The sequence below is a fragment of the Pantherophis guttatus genome, chromosome 12 (genome assembly GCF_059756535.1).
Source record: "Pantherophis guttatus breed Tessera chromosome 12, ASM5975653v1, whole genome shotgun sequence".
NCBI lineage: Eukaryota > Metazoa > Chordata > Lepidosauria > Squamata > Colubridae > Pantherophis > Pantherophis guttatus.
Genome location: NC_142074.1, coordinates 26,291,427 through 26,318,603, shown reverse-complemented (window position 1 = coordinate 26,318,603; position 27,177 = coordinate 26,291,427). Strand labels below are relative to the sequence as shown.

Below are 27,177 nucleotides of genomic sequence, written 5' to 3'. Positions count from 1 at the left end.
CGAGGATGCTTGGCAAGACACACCAGCGATGGTCCTTGACCCTGGCTTCTGGGGGCACTGGTGGAGTTCTGCCCTTTTGGGTCCATCATGTGCCAGTGCCCCAATGAAGAGAGGGCAGGCAAAATTGTGGCTTCAAGTTGCCCTCAGAGGTAAGGGCTGCACCAGTGGGGCGGGGGCGGGGGAAAAGAGGGGGTCTCTGCCACCCAAAGGCCTTGGGACCCTAAAGGCAGGAATCCCCCATCCGCTGCTCCAAAGCACAAGGGCTTCCTGGAGGGGGGCTACTTGAATCCCCCACCCAGGTGCTGCCTGCTTTCTGGCCCATAAACCCAAACTGAGCAGAGGCACTTTTTCATCCCAGAGTGAACAGCAGTCTGGCAATGAGACATCTGGGGAAAAAGGGCCAGAAGTTTCCGAGGGTTGCCGGCCTGCATCCCCCTTCTGGTGCCATAGGTGGGAGTCTTCTCCAGATCCTAGGCGGGTCTGTGGCTGGCACAGGAGAGACGCTCTGCCGTTCTTCCACCCTCCCCACCCCAACATGCCCCAGCCCAAGAAGAGACAGCACAGCCAGCAGCTAAAAATATCCCTTCCAGTTTATTGGGAATTTTCTCGTTCCTCTGCTCCAAGATACATTCCCCACCCCCACCCCCCAGCGAGGAGCAGGCTGGTGACGGGTGGAGGAGACACACACAGAAGTTTTAAACTTCCAGGCAAGCTGGATCAAATCCCACCGCCTGAGTTGCTTGCAGCCCCTCCTCAACGTGTCCCCCTCCCACCACCTCAGAATCCTCACCTGCCAGCTGACAGTGCTGCTGACCACCTGGTGGCCCCTCCTGCCAGCCAGACTCCGACAAGGCAGGGTTTGCTGTCTGCTGTCTTCCCCTGCCCTCTTTCCCCCCAACCCCAGGCCCAAGACCCACCCGTGGCAAATCCTCAAGCTGCCACTGCGGGGTCTCCATCAACCAGCAGCCCTTGTCCTGGACCTGGCAGCCAGACACATGGGGGCAAGCCCCTTCCTGCCCCTACGCGTGCCACCCTCCTCCTTCCCTGCCTCTCCAACCAGCAGAGGGGTAGCTGTGAGTTGGAGGGCAGGGCAAGCTGTGGGCTGGCAAGAAGCTCAAGGATGCGGCTGGGCCGTGGTCTGCAGCTGGCCAGGGCAGAGGGCAGGAGGAAGCTGCTGGTCCCCAAGAGCATGGATGGCCATTGGACACGATGGCTAGGAAGGGCATATCAAAAGTACAAAATGGCCTCGTGGTTTACTCTGTGCCACTGCCTGCCCCGAGGGAAGCCTGCTGGTTTCAGAGTTTGGCACAGATGCAGCTGGAGGAGGGGGGGGGTGGATGTGCTTGCCTGGGTGACGTGTGTGTCTAATTGGCTGTATCAAGAACACTTAGTTTAAAATCTTTACAAAGGACAAAACACGGTGTCTCCGTTAGTGTTTAAAGAACTAAAGATCTGCTTAAAAAACGTCTTTTGGAAAGAAACAGACAGACAGACAGAATCTCCGCAACATGAAAAGTGTGGTATGGAGCCAGGGTACCAAGCAGTACCTGCTAGGCCCAGCATCAAGGCCAGGGGATCCAGGATCCACTACGGGGTTTAGAAAAACCCCCACCCACCCCCAAATGGCACCTGTCCAAGAGCTCCAGGAACTGCCAACCATCTCCTGCCACAAGGTGGCAGCTAAGCTTGTGGGAGCCGTTCTCCAAAGCTCTGTTCCAAGAGTGCCCACTAGGAGGTGCCCAGGCGGAGTCCCCCACGGTGGTTCCAGGAGGCGAGGGGCTGTCCTGGGCTTCCTTGGCAGTGCCAGCTGGACCTGGGAGCACAAAGGGTTTACTCAGGACAGCCCGGGGGGGGGGGGGGTCTCGCCTTCTCTGCCGGACTCCATGAAGCCTCCGTTGCTCTGGAGATGAGGAGAGCAAAGCACTTGATAGTACGAGCCAAGAGAGTTGCCATGTCTGACCCCATAGCCCAAGGTCCAGTGAGGTGGAGCGTGTGCATGGCGGCTATACCCGGGTGGTGGAGTGTGAGTGAGGGAGCCCAGTACTGCTAAAGCTGGCAGCAAAGGTGTTGTAGGGGTGCAGGGTCTGCAGCCCCACCAGGGAGTTGGGGATCATGGTGATGGTGTTGGGCGTCATGAGTGGAATGTCGTCGGGTGAGCGGCGTAACGTGAGCGTGTAGTCGGGCAAGGCGGTGAGGCGGAGGGCATCGTGGGTTGGGACTGCCTCACAGTCTCCATGGTGCGCCTGGCTGGTCTGCAGAGAGGGAATCTCCTCTTCTGGGGTGTGCCCGATATCGTTGGTGGCGGGGGCATGCTGCGGGCTGGGCTGGCGGTGGGTGTCCTGCCGTCGCTTGTCCTTGCGGTAGTAGAGCGCTGCAAAGGCCAGAACGTTGAGGAAGAGGAGGGAGGCCCCCACGGCAATCGTGACGCTCAGCTCGGTGGAGTAATCTCGGGGGTTCTCCACCAGGAGCGTGCCTGCCCCATCCTGCTCGGGGTTCCACTTCTCCTGCGAACCCTCGCTGGTGTAGGCAGTGGAAATGGCCGGCCGTTTGGTGCTCCAGGCCTTCCCATTGGGCCGGCGCGCCATGTGGGAATTCTGGGTGGTGTCAGGAGGCGGCACCTTCGTGGTGGTGGAGGTGTAGTGGAACATGTCGTGCAGGTTGTACAGATGCGGGACCAGGTGCTTCCAAAAGGCAACCTTGGTGGCACGGTAGTGGTCGCGCACCCGAGGCTTGAGGCCAATGTGCAGGTAGAGCTGGTCACGGGGGTTGTACTTGGACCAGGCGACTTCCTCAAACCGATTGGCCTTGGTGTGGATGAACTTGGTGTCCTGGGGCACTGGCTTGTTGGGGTCCCTGAAAGAGAGAGAGAGACAGGGAGAGAGTAAGAGAAAGGGAGGGAGGCAGAAAGAGAGACAGCAATCCCTTCTGTGCCACTAATGAGGGGGCTCCCTGGGGGAAGGGGTTCTTCCCATTGGACCCACCTGCCAAGCAGGGGCGTTTGGCCCCAAGGGACTCTGATATACATGGAGAGACTCTCTGTCTTTTGAGGGCTGCAGAGAGCGGAGCCTTTTCAGAACAAAAAATAAGCTTGGCAAAGACCTAGATTCCTGTTTTAGTAATCTGAAGGATTAAAACTGGACTTTCCCTAAATCACGCTGGCTGGGAACTCTGGGGGCTGCAGTCCCAACACATCTGGGGGGGAATAGGCTAGAGAAAGCAGATCTAGGGGCTCAATCCTTGAGAGCCACTAGAGAAAGAAGCGACCTCAACCTGCTGGTCCAAGAAGCCCGTTAGTCTTCCCCTCCAAGGAGAAGAGATATTTGTTTTTCTCCCTTCTCTCCTTTTCAGATCCCTAGGACTGAATCTGCCAAGGGGGCCAGAGCTTTGCACCCCTCTCCTCCCACACAGCCTGATAGTGACAGCGGAGGGTCCTTTCAATGTCCGGTTCCACACAGCAGACGAGCGACCTGGCTCTACCCTCTGGGAGATGCCAGCCACCCGCCCTGCAAAGCCCGCCAAAGGCGCAGCCTGGGGAAGGGCAACATACCCAGTCTTGGCAAAGTTGGTCCAGTAGGTCATAACGACGGCACTGAGCATGACGTCGTTCTTGGAGAAGTTGCAGGGAAAGAGGTCGGTGGGGCCAATCATGGGGATCCCAAAGACGTAAGGCACCTCGTCTCCGTGGGCCGCATCAGACCAGGGCGGCTTCATGAGGCTCTGGCAGTGGTGATAAAAAGCGTAGAAATACGTGGGGGACCCATAACGAGCGTGAAGGTCAGCGGTCACCACCGACGGCTCAACCCACTGGTGGTCAGTGAAGAGGGCCACCAGGGTCTTGCGTCGTGTTTCCGGGTTGTCCCGGTCAGCCCAGTCTGTGTACATGAATTTGATGGTCTCGCGCAGGGTGTCTTTACCCTCTGGGTAGCCGTACAGGTTGTCCACAAAATTGGAGACAGAATAATCAAAATCGCTGCCTGAAACACCATCCTCCGGGTCCACGACCCCCTCCACAAACTTCAGTCCCTCACCCTGGTTGACGCCAAGCATGATGTCATAGTTGAGGAACTCCCCCTGCTCCATCAAGATCTCGGGGTCGTCCGGGATGACGTCCCCATCGATGACCGGCCCAAAGGCCACGTGGTAGCGTGCCGGCTGGATGTCCTGCTCCACCAGTTCCTTGGCAGTCTTCTGCCTCAGGCAGTCCACCATGTCCACAGTGTCCAGAACATTGCAGCCCACTTTGTCAGCCAGCAAGCTGGTGTACTTCACCGGCTGGTAGTTGACTGCCCAACTGGACAGAGCGGAGCCACTCTGGATGATGGCTCGCTGGAAAAGACCTGTGAGGCGAGAACACAAGCATGGCAGAAACCGGCAGGCCGCCCATGAGCGGGACCCTTCGGTTTCAAGAAAGCTGTGCTAAAGGGACACCACCAACGCCTACAAGCTGCTCTCTATCGCAAGAAAAGGGGCAACGGGGGGACAGATGGCCCAACGGAGACAGCTCGTCTCCAGCCATGCCGGCTCCTTCGTCCAAGACCAGGCTGCAGGCTGCAAATCCTGGGCTTGCGGCCTTAGCACAACCCCCCTTCGCATCTCCGTTCATCTCTCCCTGGCAGCCACACCATGTCAGCCTGGCACCAGTCAAGAAATCCTGGTCCTGTTCCACCCAGTCTCTGGGAACAATGGGCAGGAATGGAAGAAGTGGTGCTCGTCCCTCCCCCCCTCCCCAGCCTCAGGCAGGGCAATCTGAGGCTGGCATTGTGGGGGTTAAGCCTATGGTACTTAACCCTGCATGTTCCACAGAGAACAGCCCTCATTTCCTGCCCAGCTGGGCCCTGCTCCGTGCCAATGTGGGCTCGGCAAACTGCACATTCCCCAGGGGCACAAAGGAGCCTTTTTGCTGGCGGGAACACAAGAGACCGAGGACGCCAGGCCTAGGAAGCCGGCCCACAAAGGCCCTGGGGCTGGCAGAGGAATGCCAGGCCGGGCTGGGTGCCAAGGTTCCTTCCGTGTGGCTTGTCCTCGGAATACAAAAAGGTCCAGGAAGTGCAGCGTCTGCAGCTGAAGCCGGAGGGAGGAAGGGGCAGAGGGCAGGAGGACAGCAGCTCCTCCACCAGCTCCTACCGTCCCTCGACCTCCAGGTAAAAAATGAGAGGCACCTTTGCTACAGAACTGGGGGAAGGGGGAGATGATTATTTATTGTCTCCCCCCCACCCTTGCGCTCCCTTAAAGCAACGGGGCCGTTTCCCGGGGTTCACCCTTTTCTCCCTTGGAAGACCCTTACACAAGCTTGTTTCCCCCAAAGCTCCCCTCCCTGGGAGGGAGCCTGCATCAGGGTCACCTTCCAACCACCAAAGCCTTGATAGTACGGTGGTTTAATGCACCCTGTTATTAACACAGCTGCCTGCAATTTCTGCTGGTTCGAATCTCTCCAAGGCTCAAGGTTGACTCAGCCTTCCATCCTTTCTAAGGTAGGTGAAATGAGGACCCAGTTTGTGGGGGCAATAAGCTGACTTTGTATAAAATATACAAAAGAATGAAGGCTATTGCTTAACGCACTGTAAGCCGCCCTGAGTCTCCGGAGAAGGGCGGCATATAAATCAAATAAAAAAAAAAAAAAAAAAGCCACTTCGGCTTCCAACCGTCAGGCTGCGTCCCAGAGGGAAGGACTGCCAGCTGTGCCCGAGAGCCGCTCAGTGTCTTTGGGACCACCCCCCAAAGCAGCCTCCCCCAACCTGGTGCCCACGTTCCTCAGTTCTGATATCTTGGCGGTTGGAGCCCCACCCAGAACCATCGGGGTGGGGAGGGACCATTGGCCAGCAGATGGTAGGGGATCCAACAAAACCCAGCTACTCTGCCCCTGAACCGGGCTAGTTCAGGCCACCTGACCACGTGGCAAGGTAAAGCGCAGCCAGCTGGCCAGAGCATCCCTCCCCCTCGTCCACCTGCTGCACCAGCCTGATGCGGCTATTTGAATATTCTCCTGGTGGCTTCTGGATGAGCTTCGCAGGCCCCAGAAATGCGTGTCCTGCAAATGACCGGAGCTAATTCTCTCGCTTTCCAGCTGCTGGGTAGCAGAAATGGGCGAATCTCCTTTGCACACACAGCAAGAGGCAGAAATAGCTCCTGCCTCTTCTCTCCACCTGGGGGACAGCCCCCCTCCCCCCCCACCGCCACACACACCGTGGGCAAAGTGGAAGACTAATTCTTCCTCTCATCTCAAGTGGGGGGGAGGAGGGGGGCTCCTGCCTGCTTTCTTGGCTCACAAAAGAGCACTTGAATGGAGGTTGACTGCGCAGCGCAGGCAGAAGCCTTCCACAGAGGGTCTCCTGGGTCGCTCTGGGGCCTCTGCTCGGCAGGCAGGCAGGATTTCAGCTGCTGCCTAATGCATTCCGGCATGGGAGGAGGAGGAGGCGGAAATGCAGTGGGGGAGGGGGAGGCTGAGCAGCACTCCCAGCATTCTCCAGCAAGCCGAGGGAAGCCTTCCCTGGCAGGCAGCCGCATCCGAGGAGAGCCTGGGGCTGCCTTAGCTTGCCTCCACTCATGGAAGCCTAGGAGATCCCTTTGGGGCTCCAGGCAAAGGAGGGATTTATGGTGCAGAGACCCCAGGGTGGCCCTCCCCCCTCCCCTTTGCATCCCTGCCGGTAAATATAAGAAATACGGAGGCTCTCCCACACTGGGGACCCTTCCAGCATCATGCCCGTCCCTGCTGGGGGCACTGTGACAGGGGTCCCCCTGTGTGGGGCTGCCCCAGATCCTTTCTGCTGCAGTGACTGAACCTGAGCAGAACAGGCAGAGCTAAGTTTTTCCTAGCCTGGGTGCACTCCAGATGTGTGGAATGGCAGTTGGATATTATGGCAACGATGATCCAAGGCATCTGGAGAGGGTCACGCTCGGCCCTTTCCCTGGGTCTGCAAAGGACCCCCAGTGGCATGCCAGAGGTTCAGGAACCTCTGTGGGGGCACAGGTCGACACCCCCTCTTCAGACACTGATGCCAATGTGCAAATACCTCTGAGGCCCCCTCGGCCCGAGTCCAGGAAAACCTCTGGGAGCCCAGAGGAAGAATGGAGCCACAAGGCCCTTGCAAGTCTTTGGTCCCCCCTGTCCTAACCCCACGATGCTTTTGGCCCCGAGACAGACATCCCATCCTGACTTCTATGCAGCGGATGCTTCTCTAAACACCCCAAAGGGGTGATAACATTAACTAAACCGGGGGGGGGGAGGGGAGGCATTTGCTGGTGGCTCGGCTAATTCCCATTCTGCAGGAGCCGTAAAAACACCATGGAAATATCAGCCAAGCTGTGCTGTGATATTTGGTGTGCTGCTTTTTCAGCTGCTGCAGGAACTCCTGGGCAGCAAACTGGACACGCAGAAGCTGCTGGATGTCTAATTAAAAAGCAAGGCATCCTTCCGAACCCCAAGGCAGCATCTATGCCGGGTTACCCATCCATGAGGATGGCGTGGGCACCATCGGGCAGGGACAGGGACAAGTGTAAATACTCTTATAGCTGTCCCAGCGGTGGCGCTGGGCTGGAAGCCACGCCGTTTTTAGCCTGCAGATTGCCTCTTAATGGGCTCTAGAGCTGGCAGGGACCCTGGCATCAAATCGCCCCCCCCCTCATATACAGCTCTAGCTTCCCAGAGAATGTCCAGGCAGGCTCTGCCCACCCCATCTACAAAGAGGTCCCTACTCTTCCCGAGATCAGCCGGTCCAGCTAGGATTCAGATGCAGAAGGAGCAAAGTGGGCCTTGCTCCTTCCAAGGCTTTGCTTGGCTGGGGTTTTAATTCACGCATGTTGGGGACTCGGTTCCTCCTTGGCCTTGGGCCCATCTCTGCAGTTGTGTTTTCTGACGGAGAAACTTGCAGACTTCCTCTGGCAGACTGGAAGGCCTCTGGCTAAGCTCTCCTGGACCGTATCTGGCCACAGGTTGCAACCAGCGGTGGGTTTTTACCGGTTTGCCCCGGTTCGAGCGAAACGGTAGTGGCGGCAGTGGGAAGCTCTGCCCACCCACCCAGATGTCTCTGCGCATGCACAGAAGCGTCGTGTGAGCACGCCTGCACCCGCGAGCGAACCGATAGCGACCGAAATTGAAATCCACTACTGCTGTCAACATCTGTCCTTGGAGGAACTACTGAAGCCGGCTTGGCAAAGGGAATATCCCGAGGTTGGTTTCCACTGGAAGACGACTCGCCTGGGCATCTGCCATCGTCATAACAAAGAACCTACTTCGACATCTAAGCGTTTGTTGCTGCCTGTTTTCCAATGGCCTTTGTACATTCCAACTGTTAGTTGATTTTGAAATAGAAGTTATTGTCGCCTCCCTCCTTATAACCCTGAATGCAGAGATTCAAGGATGCTTTGACGCCCGTAATTCCACATTAGTACAGAAACAAATCATCTATGGTAAACAACATGGGGGGAGGGGGAGGTCCAGAGAGGAAGAGGGGCAACTGGGGGGTCTTCCCCCTCTTGGGAGAGACCGAAAGGCCTCCCTTACCTTCGGAGTGGTGCGACAGGGTGAGCAGGCTGACGCAGGAAGCCCCAATGCCCGACCCGAAGACGGTGATGCGCAAAGGGTCGCCACCAAAGAAGGCGATATTCTCGCTGATCCAGCGCAGAGCCTGGATCTGGTCCAAGAGCCCATAGTTGCCTTTGGCAGCCTGGTCGCCGGTACTCAGGAACCCTGCAGGCAAGCAGAGGAAAGCCGGTTGCTCCCCAGCCAGAACCTCCATCCCCCCTCCCCACCGCTGACCAGGCCCCAGCAAAGGGCCATTCCCCACGCGAGGGTTCCAGAGGGAGCCTTTTGCCACCCCGAGGAGGGCAGGGAGATGCCCCTGTGCCCTTCCCACAGCCTCCTCTGCTCTGGAGGAATCTGGCCCTGAATGCCCCTTGGGAGGACAGGCCATCTACCCCAAGGCTCAGCTTTTCGTTGGGACTTTTCCAACTTTTCTGTCCTTCGTTTGAGGTCACTCTTAGACTGGATCTAGAAACTGCCTCTCTGGCTTTGCCTAATGACAGGCCAGTGAAAAACTTTTAGCAGTTTCACGTTTTTGAAATGTTTGGGAGCTCGTGATTTCTGCAAGCCCAGGAAAGGAATCAATGTGGAAATGAGCTGAAACGTATTACACCAATCTAGGGTGAACTGAGTTCAGCTCGGCACCTTCGGCACCCTGGCCTGCGGGCTCATAAGCCGGGCACGTCATTTCTGGGCTCCTGACCCGGGTGCAAATCCCACCCCCAAGAAAAGCTTTCTCCTCTGCTCGGAGGCTGCTGCAGCCACAACCCAGGCACCCTAAAATGCCAAGGCACCACCTGGGGTTAGGGTGGCCAAAGGCCCCGAAAGTCAAGGGTGAGGGCCAGGGGTGAAATCCAGCAAGTTCTGACAGGTTCTGGAGAACTGGTAGCAGAAATTTTGAACAGTTCGGAGAACTGGCAAATACCACCCCGAGTGAGATGGGAATGGAGATTTTGCAGTATCCTTCCCCTGCCACACTGACCAAGCCACGCCCACAGAAAAAAATTTGGATTTCACCACTGGCGGGGGCTGTTTGTCTGTGGAGCAGGAGAAATAAGGCCCTTCCCAGCTTCACCCTGCCTGCCTTCCGCTCCAAAGAAGCCCTTCAGGATCCAGCGGGCGGCTTCCGGAGGTGGCCTGGCAGCCCCCCAGCAGAATCACAGGATACTCCCTCTGGGGAGGCGTATTAGTGGTACTTGCCGAGTGGCGCAGAGAGGAGATGGGGAAAGAGGGTTTCTACAATATTTAACCACAGATCAATACTTGCTCTCTGCGGGGCCCTAATAGGCAAACACGAGGGAACTCCAAGTTAGGGAAACAGGGCGACTTTCACGTGGGTCCGTTGGCCCCGAGGAGGGTCGAGGGCTTGTCCTGGGGGCCAGATGCTGGAGGGGGAGGGAGCCCTTTCAGGGGAACTGGTGCCAAAGCTGGGGATCTTGCTCCCTGCAGGACTCTCTTCCTATTCCCCACAGGGCCCCGCATCCCCCAAGCTGCTAAGGGATGTGGTGGCCGCCCAGGGTCTGCCAGGGGCCTCCCCATGCTGGGATGGTTGTGAGAATCTCCATACCCAGGACTCCCACGCGGTAGTTGAGAGTGATGACGATGACGTTGCCGTAGCTGGCCAGCACGCTGCCGTCAATCATGTTCCCTGTGCCTTCCATGTAGGAGCCCCCATGGATGTAGACCATCACCGGCTTGGCCCCGCTGTCTCGGATGTCTGCAAGGGGGAGAAGCTAGAGACAGGAGTCTGGCACGGCCTGCTGGGCACCCACCTCTGCGTTATCTAGGCCCTTCCCAGGGAGACGAGGCACAGCAGGGACCTCAAGCTCTGCCCGCAGGTTTCCGGCCTGGCAGACAATGTGAGAAGGCCCTAAGGCTTGCAGGAGCCCCCCCAAGGTCCCTTGAGCTCTGGTGGGCCAGCTGAGAGACTCAGGGCTTGGGACTGAGCCCTAGAAAGATGCGACCACCAGGGAGTTGGGACGCAGCACCTCTCCTTTCACTGGGGAGTGAAGTATTCTGGTGAGGATCCATTCTGGATGGGGGGGGGGCGGGAGGGGAATAGCCCAGGCTCACCTTTCGTCTGAGAAGCTGCTGCTTCACCAGACTTGCTAGCAGAAACACGCTCAGCGATCCTGCAAGATTCATCCCCCCCATCTCCCCACCTCTTCCCTCTTGCTGATTTCAGTCAAATGCCCCTGGCACCTGAACCAGGATGACAGCCTGTGCCCCCCCAGCAGCTGGCCCTGCCTGTCCCACCCAGGCCTCAAGGCAGCAGCAGGAGCAGCTCCCCAGGGATCCACACACACGCTCAGAGCTTGCACTCCTGGGAGCTACAGTCCCGGGGCAGAGTGGTCACCTGGCACTGCCCCGTCAAGGATGCCCAGAGGGGCTCTCTACCCACCCCGGAATGCTGACAACTCTAAAGCAAGCAGACATTATAAGTACAAACATTATAAGCAGAAAATCAGCAAGAAGCGCCTCATGGCAACGTCAAGACAGGGACCTCATCTGCCTTTGCCATGAGAAGGGGCATGGCTGGCCCATCCCAGGGAAGAGCTCCTCCAAGGAGATTGGGAGGCAGCAAGCCCCATTGTCAACTTGGGGGTGCTTCCACCCAGGACAGAGGAAGCACTCTGGCCACAAGAATTGCCACTCAAGATGCCAAATAAGCCACCGAGTGCCTGGCAGTGTAGAAGAGCACAAACAGGGCTGTAAGCTGTGACTCCCAAATACACAACTGGAAGAACATCCTGCCCCCTCAGGCCTGGCTAGGAGGCCTCGGGCATCCGCTTCCAGACCTGGCCCACCAGCTCAGCTCTGCTGGCATCCAAGTTCCCTGGAGTTCTTTTTGCTTCTCTTGCCAAGCTGTTTGCACAGGTTGGCTGGGATTTCCTTAGGTGTCACCTTGACCTTTTCCTTCAAGCAAAATTGACGGGCATCTGGCACCGGGGATGCTTTCCTCAGGATTAAATGGCAGCCTCTCGGGGGGGGGGGGGAAGCAAGGGAAGCGAGCTCCCTGTGCCCAAGGACACTGCTACCCCTGGCATGGACAGAAATTGGCAGAGGGGCAAGACGCAGATCCCACTCTGTTGCAGAAGGGCACCGCTCTCCTCCGCCCAATGCCAATGGTGCCCTTTGCAGCCACATTTCGAGTGCCCCTCCTGCCCTCCAATGTGTCGTGCCCCCAGGCCCCCACGCTGCCTTTTTCAGAGGCTCCTCTGACCAGGAAGCAGCCCCCTTCCCCGAGTGCCTGTCTGGGGAAAAGAGCCCCTGAGAAGCCAGGGTGGGTGCTGAGGACCCAGGCCGGACCCAGGGAGTGTTGTGTGTATGTGTGTGGGTGTGGTTGTGTGTGAGAATGGCAAGTGCCCCTTTCTCCCAGACACGCTCTTCTGCAAGCCCATCGTGACCTTCTGTGTGGGGAAAGGCCAGAAACCCGGAGCGTCTGAGCCAAGAGGGACCCTGCAGCCCCTCGCCTCGACCTTCCCAACCAGCAAGCAACCCAGGGCGAGGGGCAGCAGGGTGCCCCCCCCCATTTGACCGCTCAGCACCCGGAGAGACAGAGATACAAACAAGGGGGGAGGGGGGCTTCTTGGAATGGCAGCAGCAATGAGGACGTGCATGAGAGAGAGAGAGAGAGGGGTGGGGGGTGGGGGGGTGGGGTTCATGCATCGACAGCCACCTGGCGCACACAAATACCTTCGTCTTCATCCCCGTCATTATCCGCTAAGTCCTCGCCCTGTTTCTTAGCGCTGGAGCCTGGGGACCAAACACGAGGAGACCGAACAAAAAGGAAGAAGGGGGCAAAAAAGAGAAACCAAAACAGGAAGGAAGAAAACAAAAGAGAATTCAAACATAGCATGGCTGCAGAGAAGGTGGGAAGGTCACCTGGCTCAGGCGTCTGCTAAGCCTCCGGCGCCCCTCGGACCTCCAGCAGCAGCACTGGGGAGGGGGCAGAGGCTTCCAGGGCCCCGTCCCCAGGGTCAGAGAGAAGGCCAGGCGGAGCTCAGGGGGAGGCCAGCTGCAGAGGTCACGCCTGAAGGAGGAAGGAGGGGGGAGCCCACCGGACCTGTCCCTGCGCAGCCAGCCTGGAGGGCCCCTGAGGGTCGGGGTGGCATCCTTGGAGAGGCAAGCCCCTTTGGATGCAGGCAGGGGCCCGGCGTCGTTGTTGTGGGCATCACAGTCTAGCCGCCAAAGGGTGGAAACTCAGTGCTGCCATGGGGCGAATATTTCCACTCCAGGATTGCACGACGAGACCCTTGACTACCCTGTCCACTTGCTCGCACCAGCCTGTGGCACATGGAGGACCTGGGCTGGGGTCATTTCACTGAGGACCTCCAGAACTACCCTCCTCAGCTCTTGAGTAGGAACTGGCCTTTTCCACAAGCTCCTCCGGGCTTTGGCTTGCCGACATGCCAACCAGGTGCTCTTTCTGTTGCCCTGCAGGTGTCCCTTCTTTGCTGCCCCCCCCTCAGAAAAGGGGGCTGGAGAAGGCCTGGCAACGCCTCTTTGCAGGACCCTTTGGGGGCTCCAAGAAGCCAACCTCAAACATCTTCAGCACCCCAGCAATGTGAAGGCCACCATTCCCGCTCTCGGCCACCCTTGGCGGCATTCAGTTCAGAGTGCCGAAAAGGCCCTGCCCATCTTAGGAAGAGTCAGCAGGTGCCCACCTGCCCATCCAGCTTGCGAGAGGTCCGAGGGCTCCACCCAAGGGGGAGGCCCGCATACACCTCCACCTTCCCCTCCCGCCTGGATCAGCTGAGAGCAGAACAAAGCGCTCCTGTCTCCAGCCGCTGCTGCTCAGATGCCAGGCCCGCTCGGTCGCCATGGAAACCGAGGCAGAGAGAGGCTGCGCTGGTCCTCCTGCTCTCGCGGCTCCGCAGGGCGCATCAGCCCAGCCCCGGCCATGTTCCTCCAGACCCCCAGTGCAAACAGGGGGGCAGGAGGAGCCACCCTTCGCCCAGGCCATCTCGTGGCTTTGGGGCATCCGGAGATGAGCAACCAAGGCCAGCCAAACGGAGGAAGCGGAGAAGGCTGCGTGGGGGGGATCGGCCCAGGGCGGGGGGTCGTGGGCAAAGCCTGGCAGAGGGTTCACGGGCACCGTGCAATGGAGCAGCCTTCCATGCGCAATATGGCCGACAGGCACGGGCTCCCTTCACCCCTGGCAGCCGGAGGGAGGGAGGGAGGGAGGGAGGGAGGGAGGGAGTGGGGGGGAGGAGGTATGTCCACTTTCCACCAGGATGAGGGGGAAATGAGGAAGGGGTGATTCCTTTGCTCCGGTGGGAACCTGCCACACCACATCAAAGCCGAATGACACGAAAATGCTTTAGAGATGGCACAAAAGAGGGCACCGGGGCCTCAGCCGACGCGGAGGCCTTCTCCTTCCCCTCCGTTTTAGGCGGAGATGCCAATTCTTGCCTGGCAGATTAACCAGGGTATGAGCAGGAGCAGAATCTGCCACCGGAGGAAACGTCTGAGCTGAATTGGGCCCAGCTGAGAAGGGGCAGAGGGGCGTAAAAGAAGCCCCCTCTTCCCCCTAAGGACACAACTCCCCCAGGCCTCAGGAGATTTCTCAGAAGCTGGTTTGAGGTGACTCCCCACTGCGAAACAGCCATTCCTAACCTGGCCTCCCTTCCAAAGGCCCTTCTCCCACTGGATGGTGGGGCTGGACCTGCTCCTGGAGAAAGGGGGCAATATTGTGGTATTGATGGGGGCTCCCAAAGAAGCCCTGGGGTACCCTCCTTCTCGAGGACCGAGCCCTTCTCCCCACCCTCGGACTTTATGACAGGGGGCTGAATGGGACCGGAGTCCTTAAGGGCAAGAAGCCAGAGGGAGCCTCCTGGCAGCGTCTCTGATGCCCCCGTTGCACATGGTGGCCCAGGATGCCCGGGCTGCTTGGCTCCTCCTTCAAACCGTTCAGTTTAACTTCCTCCTTCCCGGAGAGCCCCAGGTCAGCGTTAGTGGATGGGCAGGTCAAAGACAAACTATGTAGCTGCTGCATTCACACCAAATGCTAAGCCATGGTTGGAGTCGCACAATGCACGGAGCCATAATCCCCGGCCGAACGGATTCCGCTGCCAGGCGTCTCCCAAAATCCTCAGGCTCTCAGCCATGTGCCTGCCTGCCTGCCTGCTAGCTAAGCCACGTCTTGCTTAATCGGGGTTTGCTGAATGGGCCACACGGACTGGACTCGTATGATGCCCTAAGCCATGATTTAACAAACCACCACAGCTCCTTCAGGAAGCCGGCTAGCCCAGTCACAGTCTTGGGCAGTTATGCTCCACTCGAGCCATGGGGGTTTGAGACCCAGCGCCTGGGCCAAGGCTCCTCCCTTCATCCCAGGCAGAGAACCCAAGGAGACCTTCTGGGTTCAAACAGAGGAAGCCACCTCCAGGTGGAAACCTCTTTGCTCAACCTGCCTGGACCCACCAACCCTCTGTGTGTGCGTGTGTGTGCAGGTGTGCGCATTATCTCTGGTCCTCCCTCAACTGCTTGGTATGACCCCCTCCTCCATTCCCTGAAGCCCCTTCTAAATGGCTGCTGGCTTTTGGCCATTTGGCTGGGAATGACAGGAGCTGAAACTCAACATGGGGGGCGGGTCCTCCTTTCCCCATGGGAAGGCCTCCCTTTGTGTCAAAACTCAGGGACCAGTTTCCTCTTCCTTGGGAAGAGCTGTCCAGGCCCTGGGCCCCTCACAGGGCGGGGGCAGAAAAGCAGGAAAAGAGCCCAGGGAGGCTTCAGCCGTCCCCACTACAGGCCTGGTTGGTTGACATTTCCAAACGCTCAAAAGGAAGCTGGCACCTTCATGCCCGGCCCTTGGTGAAGGAATAACAGAGGAGATTTAAGGATGGCACTTGGCACAAGTGGTTGCCCGTGCTGAAGCTGCTGCTCCATCACGGGTGGAACCGAGACCCTTTGTGAGGAGGAAGGGGGGCAGAGCCAGCAGAGGCTCCCTGCCCACCCGTCTCCACTCCTGCCCAGGGGGCCAAGGCCGGGGGGCGGGGCAGAGGTCCAGAAGGACAACTGGGGCAAAGCAGACCCAGCAGTGGGGAAGGGGGATGGAGGCTCAAGAGAAGAACGGTTCTGCCCTGGTCCCAGGCAGAGGGGGAAGGCAGGGAGGGACCGAGCGCAGGCCTCTGCTGTCATGGTTGTGCTTAGGGACCCAGGGGCCACGTGGGGGTTCCCATGGGGCTGGCCAGAGAAACAGGCCAGAAGCAGGGCCTGCTTCTCAGCCTTCTGCCCGCTGGCAGGGCCTTTCCCGGGACTGCTGAGAAGGAAGCGGGCAGAATTGCCTGGATGCGAGGCCAGCTCCAGCCCAGTGTGGGGCAGGGGAGAAGGGAGCTCTCTCCTCTGCCCCCTAGTGATAGGCAGCCAATGCCAGCCAGGGCAGCTGTGCCTAGGTGGGAATGCCACCCCCCCAAAAAGAGAGGGGGCTCTCCCAGAGGACTGGCCAGAGAGCCCTTCCAAGTCAATAAGCCCCCCACCCCCAACCTGTTGTGGCATGGGGCAGGCCAGGCGCCCCCTGGCGCTCACTCTCTCACTTGCCTCTCTCTGTGCCCTCTGCCAAACCCCGGCTCGCTACCTACCTCCTTTCCTACATATTTTCTTGTTGGGTTTTCGGGCGCATTCCTTGGAAATCCGCTTTACTGTAAAATGAATAAAAGACTACAAAATAACAGGAGGCCCCAGCGGAGGGTGTGGGCATGCAACCCGTCCTTCTCCCACCCAGCCCCCCACCCCCCCTTGGGGCTGACCACAGGGAGGGCAGAGGGGAGCAGAGCAGCAGCTGCTCCGGGGGGGGGGAGGGGGCGGGGGGGTCGCTGGAGGCCAGGAAGGGTGCAGGAGAGGAGGGCGTGTCAAGCGTGAAGCTCCCTCCTCCCCACCCGGGGAGGGGCCCAACTGCCCCAGTGCTGCTGCTGCCAGGTAAGAAGCTCCCCTCGGCAGGGACCCCCTTGTGGTGAGGCCGAGTTCGCTCGGGAGGGGGTTACTTACAGTTCCAACGGGAGAGCCCTGGAAAGGAAGAGTTAAGGTGCTCGGCCTCACCACAAAGAGCCCCCCTCCTGCTCTGGCTGCCCCCTGCTAGCACAGACCCTCCTCCAACCAGGGAGTGGTACCTACTAAGGCTGAGCTCAAGGACTGGGAAAGGTTTGGAAGAGGAAGAGGAAGAGAGAGCACCCACCATAACTGTCCTGCCAAGGACCCCCTTGAAATGGGGAGAGGGGGGATGGAGAGACAGAAGGTTGGGAGGAGGTCGACCCACAGCCAAGCCTGAGGGCATCTAAGGCCCCCTGCTGCCCCCCAACCAGCTGGGACACCCTGCAGCTGACCGGAGGCTTCTCCTGTCTTGCCAACCCAGTTCAGGATGAGGATGATGGTGGCTGGAGTGGGGGAGGGGAGACGAGCAGAGGAGGAAGGGCCCAAGTGGAGAGAGAGCGAGAAGGAGCGCATGGCAGCCAGGAGGGACAAGCGTCATGGCCAGAAACGGATGCCCACAGACAGACAGACAGACAGACAGCCATGCGGAAGGAGGAGAGCAAGTGATGGCAGCATGCTCAAACGCCAGAGAGACATGCGTGCACACGCACACACACATACGACACACGTGTCCTGCAGGCACCCCGCTGGGGACTCACCATCCTCGGTGGGGATGTAGATGTTGAGGTACAGACAGTCCTCGTTGGGGTCCTGGATGTAGGTGGCCACAATGTCCAGGTTGGAGGTGAACCAGATGGGGAGCATAATCTCGGGCACGGCGGTGTGGATGTTCTGCGGGCACACTGGGGGGAAGTGGGTGGCATTCCGGATGCCCGACCAGGACGGTGGAGGCTCGGGGGGCAGGAACCGCTTGTCCCCGATGGGAGGTGCGGCGTAGGGCACCCCCAGGTACTGATCCACCGGTCCCAGGATCTCGCTGGGCAGGGGCACACGCACCCCACGGAGCTTCCCGTAGTGAGTGTTGACGGTGGGCGAGTAGGCCTGGCTCTCCATCCGCACCACGGCCGAGGCGAGGCCCAGGATCCAGAGGGCCAAGTGTGCGCCCCACCCGGCTGCCCCCTTGGTCACTTGTGAGAAGGGCGGGAGGAGAAGCGGGCATTGGCACAATAGCTGCCACATGGTCTGGGGAGGGCAGCGCTGGACAGCGGGCCTCAAGCAGATGCGGGTGGCTCAAAGGACCCTCTGGGGGGGGGGGTCCGGGTGGCAGGCAGGAGCGGTGGCAGCCAAGGGCCAAAGTCCCACAGCTCAGGAGCTCTTCCTCTCTGCAGGTGCAGCTCTTTGGAGACAGGTGGTCCTGCAAAGGGGAGATTTGGGGGGGGGGAAGGCAGGTTAATAGTGACCAGTTTGGAGGGAGCAAAACTCATCCACACCTGACATGCCTCCCCTCATAGAAAGAGATGCGAGGTTAAAAAGCCACCCGTCGGGCATCTGACTAGAAGTCTGATTCTTGGGGAGGAGACTCAAGGCCCCAAGGAGAAGGTTCCTCTTTCCACCCCATCTGGAGGGCAACGTTTGGGCCTCAGGACTTCCCCAACAGGAGGCTCAGTGGTGACTCCACCATGGTCTGGGCCAGTGGTGAAATCCAATTTTTTTTACTACCGGTTCTGTGGGCGTGGCTTGGTAGGCATGGCAGGGGAAGGATACTGCAAAATCTCCATTCCCACCCCATGGGGCCAGCCAGAGGTGGTATTTGCCGAACTACTCAAAATTTCCGCTACCGGTTCTCCAGAACCTGTCAGAACCTGCTGGATTTCACTCCTGGTCTGGGCTGATGGCTTACTAGGACCAGCATCTCCCAACTGGGACCAAATCTTTTTGTGCTGGTGGGCCTGATTGCAAGATGGCTTCCTTCCCTCCCTGTTTGGAGAGCCTCTCAGGGCCTTGGCTACTACTTCTTCCTCTCCTGGGTGACCTCAGTTTCGGTCCTGGGAACAATGTGCCAGGCGGCTCTTGCCTACAAGGACAGATTCCTGGGTTGTGCCTTTCATTCTCTTCCGGGGCACGATTGGAGGGGCCCCCCTGAGCTCCTAAGCGCTCAAGAAGGCAGACACAGCTCCTGGTTGCAAAAAGTGCTTGCAAAATTATCCAAATTACATAATGCCCTTAAAGGGATAAAAGCTGTTCTTTCCCAGGAATTACATCCAGCTGTCTGAATTCTAGAGAGCTGTTCTTTGGCCATGGGCAGCTGGGGTACATTTGTGGCAGAAAAAGAGAAGAACAGAGAAGAAAGGCTTGGAAGGAGCTCAAGTAATTGCTAGCTACATCGTTGTTCCCCTTGCGGGGTAAGCTCAGAAGAGGAGGGGTGAAGTTAAGAGTCCCCCCAACAGGGAGAGGACAGGCAGAGCTCTGCAGGGGTGGGGAAGCCCACCCTCCTTCGGGATCTGGGTCTCCTTCTGCATAGCTGTGAAGAAAACGGTACGGAGGACCCAGCATTCAGGCAAGTTTCGAGGCTGAAGATGAAGGCCCCCTCAGGCCAAGACATAGTCCTCTGGACGCAAAGAGGAGGCAAGACCGGAGCTGCCACAGGGTCAGTCCTCATTTCTAGCTGGACCGGGGAATGGGACAGCTGTGAATCAAGGGGCCCTCTGAGGCTCAATGAAGCTCATGGATTTAGGCGGACTTCAAAATCAGATCCGGGCAAGAGATCGCCCACCCACCCACCCACCCAACCGCCTGAAGCAGAAGAGGTGGAAAGGCCCTGAAAAGGATCGCCCGATACCCCATCAACAACAAGAGGAGAACGAGTGGGTTGGGGGGGGCTGGAATGAATGAACCTGCCATGAGAGGAAGGCCAGGGCTGGATGAGCGCAGAGTTTTGGAGGGGAACCCATTGCTTTGAGCATCCTAAGGACAAGTGGTGTGGCCGGATTTACTGGCTGGCCGACACCAGAATCAGTAGGCCAGGTAAGAGGAAAGAAGACAGAGAAGTACAAGATGTCATTTCCAGATGCAGACTGAGAATTATTTGTATCCAGTATTTAAACTGAACTTTGAAAATTAAAGAGTGTAGGTCCCATAAGAAGCATTGACCCTGGCAAAGAGAAGGGCAGAATAGAAGACCCACTGAAAGAACATACAGTATCCAGGACATTGGGTGAAATTGAATTTCAGGAACTCTGGGAAGAGTTCTGCAAAAACCAAAGAGGAAAATGCATTTCCCCAAATCCAAGGAGTTATCATGAAAGTCAGAGACAGATGGAGGACGAGAGGCTTGGACAGGAAAAAAGCATGTACAACCCCTGAATGCAGATTTGCAGCATCAAACCAGGAAGGACAATGAAAGGTATCAAAAGAAAAAAAAATGCCTAGAACTGAGGAAAATAAACAAGAGACGAAGCTTTTAGAGAGATCAGATAAACCACGGGAAGATGTACAGCTACTCATGGATCATCATCCAAAGCTCTAACAAAAGCAAATGAGGTTAAAAGAAGATGGGAAGATTACACTGGAATCACTGCAAACAGGATCACAAAACGACAGAAACATTTGTGGAGAAGCAATTTATTCAGGCATTGGCTCCACTGAAAACGGGGGGACCACAGGCACTAAACTAGTTACCAGGGGGGAAGCACTAAAGGTATCCCACCCCCACCCCCCAAGCAGCCAAGAAACAGCAATGAAACTGCTACCAGCTCCGTGTCAACAAATATGGAGCAAGACTGCAGGGACAGGAACTCCGATGGGCGGCCATTGTAAAATGGATGACAAAGAGATGCTCAGAGTGGGGTTCCTCCTTGCTTTATTGACCACAGCAAGTTCTTTGACTGTGGAGATCATGTGGGATCTGTTAAAGTGAATGGCTGGGCCATCTGTTTTCTTTTGGGGGGAACCTTTGCAAGGGACAAGAAGCTACTGTGAGAATTGGATGTGGAGGAATCAAGTGCCTTAAAGACGGGAAGGAAGGAAGGAGGGAGGGAGGGAGGGAGCAGAGGGTTGCTCCTTGAGTGTCTCGATCCTAAATCCACCCCAATGGATCTTTTGAAACTGCACACTTATGCCCTCCTGAGAAGCTCTCAAAACACGGAGTTGGACAAGTGCACAACGGAGACGTGGCTCTGGCGGTGTCTACGAGGGAGTCAGCTCTTCCCTGGGTGTCTGCACATGGTGATGATAGTAACACCCACATAAATAGCTGGGTCTTTGTTAGCACTTCACCCGCTGTGTTTCCAAGTCAGCCCGAGCATCGCTGGATGGGCAGACCCACAGACTGCGTTGGGCCAGCCTGGCTTAGCCACCATTCTTGCTGGCATCCTACCCAAACAAGAAAAGCCTTATGGAACCTGGTGAATTTCCCTCCAAATGGAATTCTAGGCCATCTGGGGAAGATCTACCTCAAATGGCACAGCATAAAGTGGTGCCCGGGCCCTCTTCTCTTCCAGCGGAGACTTTGCTATGGCTTTCCCTGAAGAAGGAGAAGCAACCAAGGCTCTCTTTCTCTCTCTCACCCAAAAGGGTGTTTCCAGGGCAGAGCAAAGCCTTCGTGCACGACCATCCTGCTGGCATGCCAGGAAAGCTGCTTCTCTGGGCATCCTTTGAGGTTTGTCCCACTCAGTGACAAAAGCCTGTCTCTGTGGCTGGGTCTAGGCAGAGTGATGCTGAGGTTAATCCCCGCAAGCACAACTGGGCACTAAGGCAGACCAATGGGGCATTTGTAGCCGTCTGAAGCAAGGAGAGGGGAAGAAGGCAGAGCTGGAGGAGGCTCGGAAGAGACCTCAGCCCAGAGGCCAGGAGGAGGGCTCTCGGGGAAGAAGTCTTCTTCTTGCTGGGCTTCAGAGCCCCAGGTGCCTGCAGCTGCCAGGCTCTTCCTAGTAAAAGGGCCTCCGTTGCCTTGTGTGGCACTCCCTGGGGGAGGCACACCAATCCCAGCGTGGCCACTGCCCTCCCTCTGGACTGTCCCAGGCTCTGTGACTCCACTGGCAGGGCACCCAAGCCCTGGGCTGGGCAACCTTGTTCACACCTGGAATGTGGAGCCCTCTCACCTCCCTTTCTGCTCGGTCTCTGTCCATCCAGGTCAAAATAAAGAAGCTCCTCTAGATAACCTTTCATCCTGGTGAATTTCTGCCTAAGCACAGGCCCAGCCACCCCACAAGAAAACTCTGCTGGTGCCAGGGCCCTGCTGAATTTGGCTCCAAGGTCCCCCAGGGCCCTGGACAAGCAGCCTCGGGAGGTTGAAGGCAGCTTTCCCTGAGTTGATGCTTTCTGGGTGAGCTGGACTACAACTCCCCTCATCCTTAGCCAGATGTTCTTCATGCAAGAGGTTCAACCTCTGCCCAAATCTCCGCAGTACTTGGACAGGTGGACCAGAAGCACAGAGAAGGCGAGACTTTTCTCCAACAGAGAAGCAAGTGTCCAAGGAAAAGAAGAGGGGCAGCGACTGCAAACAGAGAGACCCTCCAAGGCACAAAGGAGGTTCGCCCGCAGCCCCCCCTGCGTCCTCTGGTCACACTTGGCTTTGAGGAGGCAAGACGGCTGCAGGGGACTCCCGAGAGCAGAGGAGAGCAAAGGCATCTGAAGGAGGCGAAGCAAAAGGCTCCAGATGACCACATTTTCCCAGACTGCCCTCTAAGGAGGAGCTCCAGAGGGCAAACTGCTGGGCCGGGGAAAACAATGGGCCCCTTCAACGCCTGCTCGGGGCTTTCTGAGGTGAAGAAGAGCACAAGCAGAATCTGGCTGGTGGAAAAGAGGAAGGAAGGAAGGAAGGAAGGAAGGAAGGAAGGAAGGAAGGAAGGAAGGAAGGAAGGGAGGGAGGGAGGGAGGGAGGGAGGGAGAGAGGGAGGGTCCAGAAACAGAGTAGCCATTCGTCAGCCGCAGAGCAGCCCCCACCCCTAGAAAATGACCTGTCTGGCCAGTTTACATTCCCCACACTTTCCCCCCATTCAATTCTTCTCCTAGGACATCCCCTTTTGCCACGCAGATTCACACAGCCTGCAAACACAGACAAGTCACAACATGCAACACACTAACCGGAACCAAGTAAGCCACTAAGAGTTGATGCAAACAACTGGGGTTCCCCCAATGAAGCTGGGCACCGAATCATCTGGCCAGACCTGCAAGCCTCGAAAGAGGCAGGGAGGGGCTTCCTTTTCGTCACTGCTGGCCCAATGGCGTGCCTGCCAGGTGACCCCGTTTCCCCCGGGGCAGAGCCTGGGAAGGTCTGGAAGGCCAGAGAAGGTCTGGAGGCAACCTGTCCGGTACAGTCTTCTCCACTGCAGTGCTGGCTATGCACAATGGGAGAAGTCATCCAACTGACCTGGAGGGCAATCAGAGGTCAGGAAGAGCCAATGGAGACTAGCGGCTTCCCTGGTAGGACCAAGGATCGGGCCAGGGACCATCAGCCGATGGATTTCCTCAGTCACACCCCTCCCCCAGGCAGGACAAAAACCTAAGGCTGCACCCACGTTCTTTAGGACTTTGGGTCTTCGTCCCCCACAGCTGCCCCCTTTTAACCTCTGCCTCGCTCGGACCTCTTTCAACTGTCTGCAGAGTCCAAAGTCCAGGTAAGGGACAATATTTGCCATCCCCTCCAAGCTGGGACCTTCTGCACACATACCAGGTGTGGCCCCCGAGCTGTGGCCCTTCCCTTTCCACAGGGAGGTTGGGAAGCAGCAGTGTCCGCCATGCAAGGGGCTTCCAGGAGCGCCAGTCAAGGAGAGGGCTGGTCACACACCCCTTCCAGCAGCCAAAGCTACCCCACCAACTGCGAGGTGGTCTTCTCTCTCACCCAAGGGGCCTTCACATTCAAAGTTGGCCCCGAGGGCTCCTGGCTAAGAGCAGCCTCTGAAAGCTGCACCCTCCGTGGGGTGGAAGGTGTTCGAGCTGCTCTAGCTGGCTGGACGTTGGGGCAACACACCTCAAGCCCCAGCATCCCTCCAGCCTGGGCAGCCTTGATGGCATTGTGGGCATCTACTTGGAGCCAGGATGAGCTCTGCGTGGGAAGGCAGGCTCAGCTCTTTCCGAGACCGATGTCCGGTGATCCCTGCAAGGCGAGTGAGCGCAGCAGGACAGAAGGAAGACTGGGGGTCTTTTGCAGGTGCACTGCCCCTTTTTCCACCTCCCTTTTCTTAGCCAAGCACCTTCCAATGGAAGCAGCTCTGCTCGTTGGCAGACTTCGGCCTGAATGTCTCCCCATGTCCCTGGTTCTGGCTGTGAAAAAGTGTGGGTATCCCCAGCCAAGTCCTCCCTGTGCAAAGGCGGAAGCTCTGGGGAGCTCAGCCCCATGTGGCTCTACAGGGCTCCCCTCTTGCCCGAGGTCTTTCGGGTTCTGCCTGCAGCAGGAGAGGTGCATGAGCTGGTTTTTTAAAACAAAAGAATGCAGTCCGTCTTCTTCCTGCAAGCAGCAACAGGGAACCAATCCCTCCTTGTCCGTTTCTGCCGTCACCCACTACAGCTGTCAGTAAGAGCCGCTGCCCACCTGATGACTTGCAGAGGCAGCCTGGTTTTCCTCGGAGGGCGGGGGGGTCGGGGGGAGAGAAAGCCATTGTCCCTACACATCTGGAACCCTCCCCCGGGAAGACAGCTCACAGCCAATCAGGAGCAGCCCTCACCGGCTTTGGATGCTTGTGGCCTTTCCCACAGGCTCAGGGCATGTCATGTGCAGCGCCTGATCACACCTTGCAGCCAGTCTGTTGTCCGGGCAAGAGCCTTGATGGGGGAGGAGGGGGGGTGTCACCCCCCTAGGTGGACCAGGGTCTTGGCTGCCCTCTTCCCAGCCACCGCTTCCCACCAGCCGTCCAGTGGGAGCCGTTGCCAGCCGCTGCCTGTAGAGGAACTGCTGGTAGCTCAAAATGGCTCTTTCTCCCTGGCACGGATCCCAGAGGGAGGGGCTTTCCCTGAGCCTTGAACTAGGAGAGCCAGGGATGGGAGGGCACTTGGGTGGGGGGGCTGAATCTGCTACTAACTATACCGCCTGCTTGCCACGGGCACTTCCTGCCACCCTATCTTCTTTTCTGGCGCGTGGCCACTATGCTTGGCCACCCTGGGGAGCCGTGGAGAGCAGGAATGCCCCCCCTCTGCCCTGCTTCTCTGGGGCAAAGAGGCTAATCTGCTGCAGCCCTTTGCTCCACGGGTGGGTCCCCTCCCCACCCAAACCCCCTCCTGTGTGGGCTTAGGGAGGGAAAGCCCAAAATCCTTGGGCCCACTGGCTCCTGTTTCCTCCAGACCAGCATGGGATTCTCCTGCCTGTGGGACCCCCAGGGTCACCTCTCCCTATGGCTGATTCAGCAAGAGCACCTGAGACCCCAGGAGTTCCTGAGGCTCCTCCCATAAGACACTGGCTGAGCCCGGCCCACCTCACAGGGTGGTTGTCTAGATAAAGGGATTCATAAAAGGAAGCAGTTGGCAGACAAAGAAACCCAGGCCTCCATCCTCACAAGTCCCTGGAGGAGACAGGCGAAGGAGTAAAGGTGCAAGGGGAAATGGCACCTTTTCTTCTTTCCCGCCTCACCAAAGGAGAAACTTTGGCTACCGAACCTGCCATCCATCCATCCCAGGAGAGACAACCCAGCAGGAAGACGCAGGAGTTCGCAGCTCTAAATAAGCAGGAAAAGCATGGGCAAAATTACCCCCCTCCCACCCCACCCCTCCACCAGCTCTGGCATCTGTGGCTCACCAGCCGCTTCCACAACTAGTTTGCCCAGATGGGAGACCCAGAAAAGGCATTGACAACTGCACCCCATTCTGCCCACAGAGCCCAGCTGCAGCTCCCCATCACATGGGGTTGGGCTGCTTACCAAGAGGGCATTTGCCTGGGCACCTTCTGCCCTTGGACTACCTGTTGGCTGAGGACTTAGTCATGAGTCAGGGTCCTGCCCTTGGTTTACACTCAGCAAGTCATTCCTGCTCCTGAACAAGGCTGGCAGTGCCCAGATTTGGGGGAGGGGGGGCACTGGGACTATGAGCCCCTTAGGAAAAGCCTCAGTAGAGCCCTGGGGGAAGACGCGTGGGCCTTCTCCACCGGGCATTGAACAAACGGGCCTTGTGGCTTTCTTGGAACAGGTCAGCCCCCAAAAGAAAGAAAGAGAGAGAGAGAGAGGCTCAGCACGGCTTGCTCTCCTCTCAGAGCTGTTCTTCGCCCAAAGGAAGAGGAACAAGTTCCTAGTCCTTTGGATGAGAGGGATTGAACAGCAGATACCGCTTCTCAGTCTGCCTCTTCCTGGCAGTCTCGGCCAGAGGCACAGGTGGGGAGGGCCGGCCCCCTCGCTATCACTGCCCCCCCTCCCTCACTTTGCCCCCCAGGCGTCCCGAAGGGTCTCCGGATTTGGGGGATCTGAGGGCCACTGACCAAGGGAGCCAGGCTCCTGTTCCAGGTGCCTCGGCCACTCCAGCTCCAGAATGGGCCCGCGAGCGCTTCGGTAGGGGGACAAGCAGAGGCACATCCCCCTCCTCCCGCACCATTGCCCGGGAAAAGCTTTGCCGCCCCATCCCCGATCCTCTCTCGCCATCCGCGCTCCTGCCCCGTCAGCCCCGGAGCAAGCGCGGCGGTGCCCGCAGCCGAGGCTGCCCATGGAGGCGGAGGAGGAGCAGCCCCACCCAGCCGCCCCGCTCGCGCGTCCCCCTCTCCGGGCGCCCCGTCCTTGGCTGCGGCGCGGGGGGCAGAAGAAGCGGGAGCCGCCGCACAGGGAGGCACGCGGGCCGGGAGGGGGAGGGGAGGGGAGGGGAGGGGGAGCAGCCTCCGCCCCCGCTCGCCCCCCTCCGCCCAAATGGGGGTCCTCTGCCTTCCTCTTCTGCACCGTCACCATGGCAACGCCAGAGCCCGGTCGCCGCAGCAGCGGCAGCCCCCCTCCGCGCCCCCGCGCCTGCTCCATCCTCGCCTAACCGGCGGGCGATCGACGGACGGGAGGGGGGGGACGGGGGACGCGGGGTCGGCTGCTGCGGCTGCGGGGGGGGAGTCAGGGGGAAGAGCGGTGGGCTGCCCCCCCCCCGCCGCCCGACCGTCGTTCTCGTCTTTCGCCTCCCCCGCCGCCCCTCCCGGGGGCTTACCCGCCGACGCGCTGCTGCTGCTGCTGCTGCTGCTGCTCCCGTTGCGGCGAAGGCGGCGGCGGCGGCGGCGGTGGTCCCGCGGCAGCCATGCCGGGCCGGCGCGGGAGGAGCCGGGGCGGCGGAGGCGGCGGCGGGAGGGGGGCGCGGAAGGTCTCCTGCAACGGCCGCCGTCAGCGCCGCCGAAGTCCCCGCCCCGCGCGCGCGCCCGGCCGCCAGGCTCCCAGAATGCGCGGGCAGCGTCGGCGCGAGCGAGCGCGAGCGAGCGAAAGGGGGGGCAGGCAGGCAGGCAGGGAGGCGAGGAGGGGCGGCGGCGCGGGGGCTGCAGGGCGCGGGGAGGGGCGTCCTTGGGACCCCCGGCCCAGCCCCCTCGCGGGAAGGCGCCTGGAAGCCCCCGCAGCAGGTGGCAAGCAGGAGCCCCAGAGCCCCGGGAGCGGTGGGCAAGGCGAGCCGGCGCGGTCCTGCGTGGCCCCGCCAAAAACGGCGTCCTTCGGCCGGTCCCGGGAGGGCGGGCCTGCTCTGCCAGCGATCCCCGGACAGGGGCCACCCGCCGCCCTCCTTTGCGCCTTTGGGGCGCGCTTGCCCCCTGCTGCCCTCCTCCAGCCAAGGAGCCGCCCCGGGAGCTTTGCGGGTTCGACTGCTGTTCTCGCAGTTGAAAGTAGGCCAGTTTGGGGCAGGGAAGGGCACTGAGT

At 58.9% G+C, this 27,177-nt stretch overlaps 1 protein-coding gene across 5 annotated transcripts; it reads right to left on the bottom strand.

Moving 5' to 3' along the window:
- Positions 1–572: 572 nt before the first annotated feature.
- Positions 573–27,177, bottom strand: NLGN3 (neuroligin 3). 5 transcript variants are annotated; one of them, XM_034441731.3, is made up of 9 exons: positions 26,489–26,787; positions 17,149–17,804; positions 16,102–16,161; positions 12,215–12,274; positions 10,086–10,235; positions 8,501–8,686; positions 4,029–4,337; positions 3,548–3,917; positions 573–2,853 (listed from the first exon to the last, which is right to left on the bottom strand). In XM_034441731.3, exons 2-9 carry the CDS (start codon positions 17,627–17,629, stop codon positions 2,004–2,006), a joined length of 2,466 nt encoding a protein of 821 aa, XP_034297622.1. In that variant the 5' UTR covers positions 17,630–17,804; positions 26,489–26,787; the 3' UTR covers positions 573–2,003. The 5 variants fall into 5 exon arrangements, with proteins under 5 accessions (XP_034297622.1, XP_034297620.1, XP_034297621.1 ...); XM_034441729.3 differs by having other exon boundaries at positions 3,548–4,337; XM_034441730.3 differs by lacking the exon at positions 16,102–16,161 and having other exon boundaries at positions 3,548–4,337.

Excerpts from the sequence above, each read along its gene's own strand:
- NLGN3 (XM_034441729.3), bottom strand. The coding sequence starts at position 17,629 with ATGTGGCAGCTATTGTGCCAATGCCCGCTTCTCCTCCCGCCCTTCTCA. Across the intron at positions 4,338-8,500 it reads CCTGTCGCACCACTCCGAAG|GTCTTTTCCAGCGAGCCATC; the intron begins GTAAGGGAGGCC and ends CTCGCCTCACAG. Across the intron at positions 2,854-3,547 it reads ACCAACTTTGCCAAGACTGG|GGACCCCAACAAGCCAGTGC; the intron begins GTATGTTGCCCT and ends TCTCTCTTTCAG.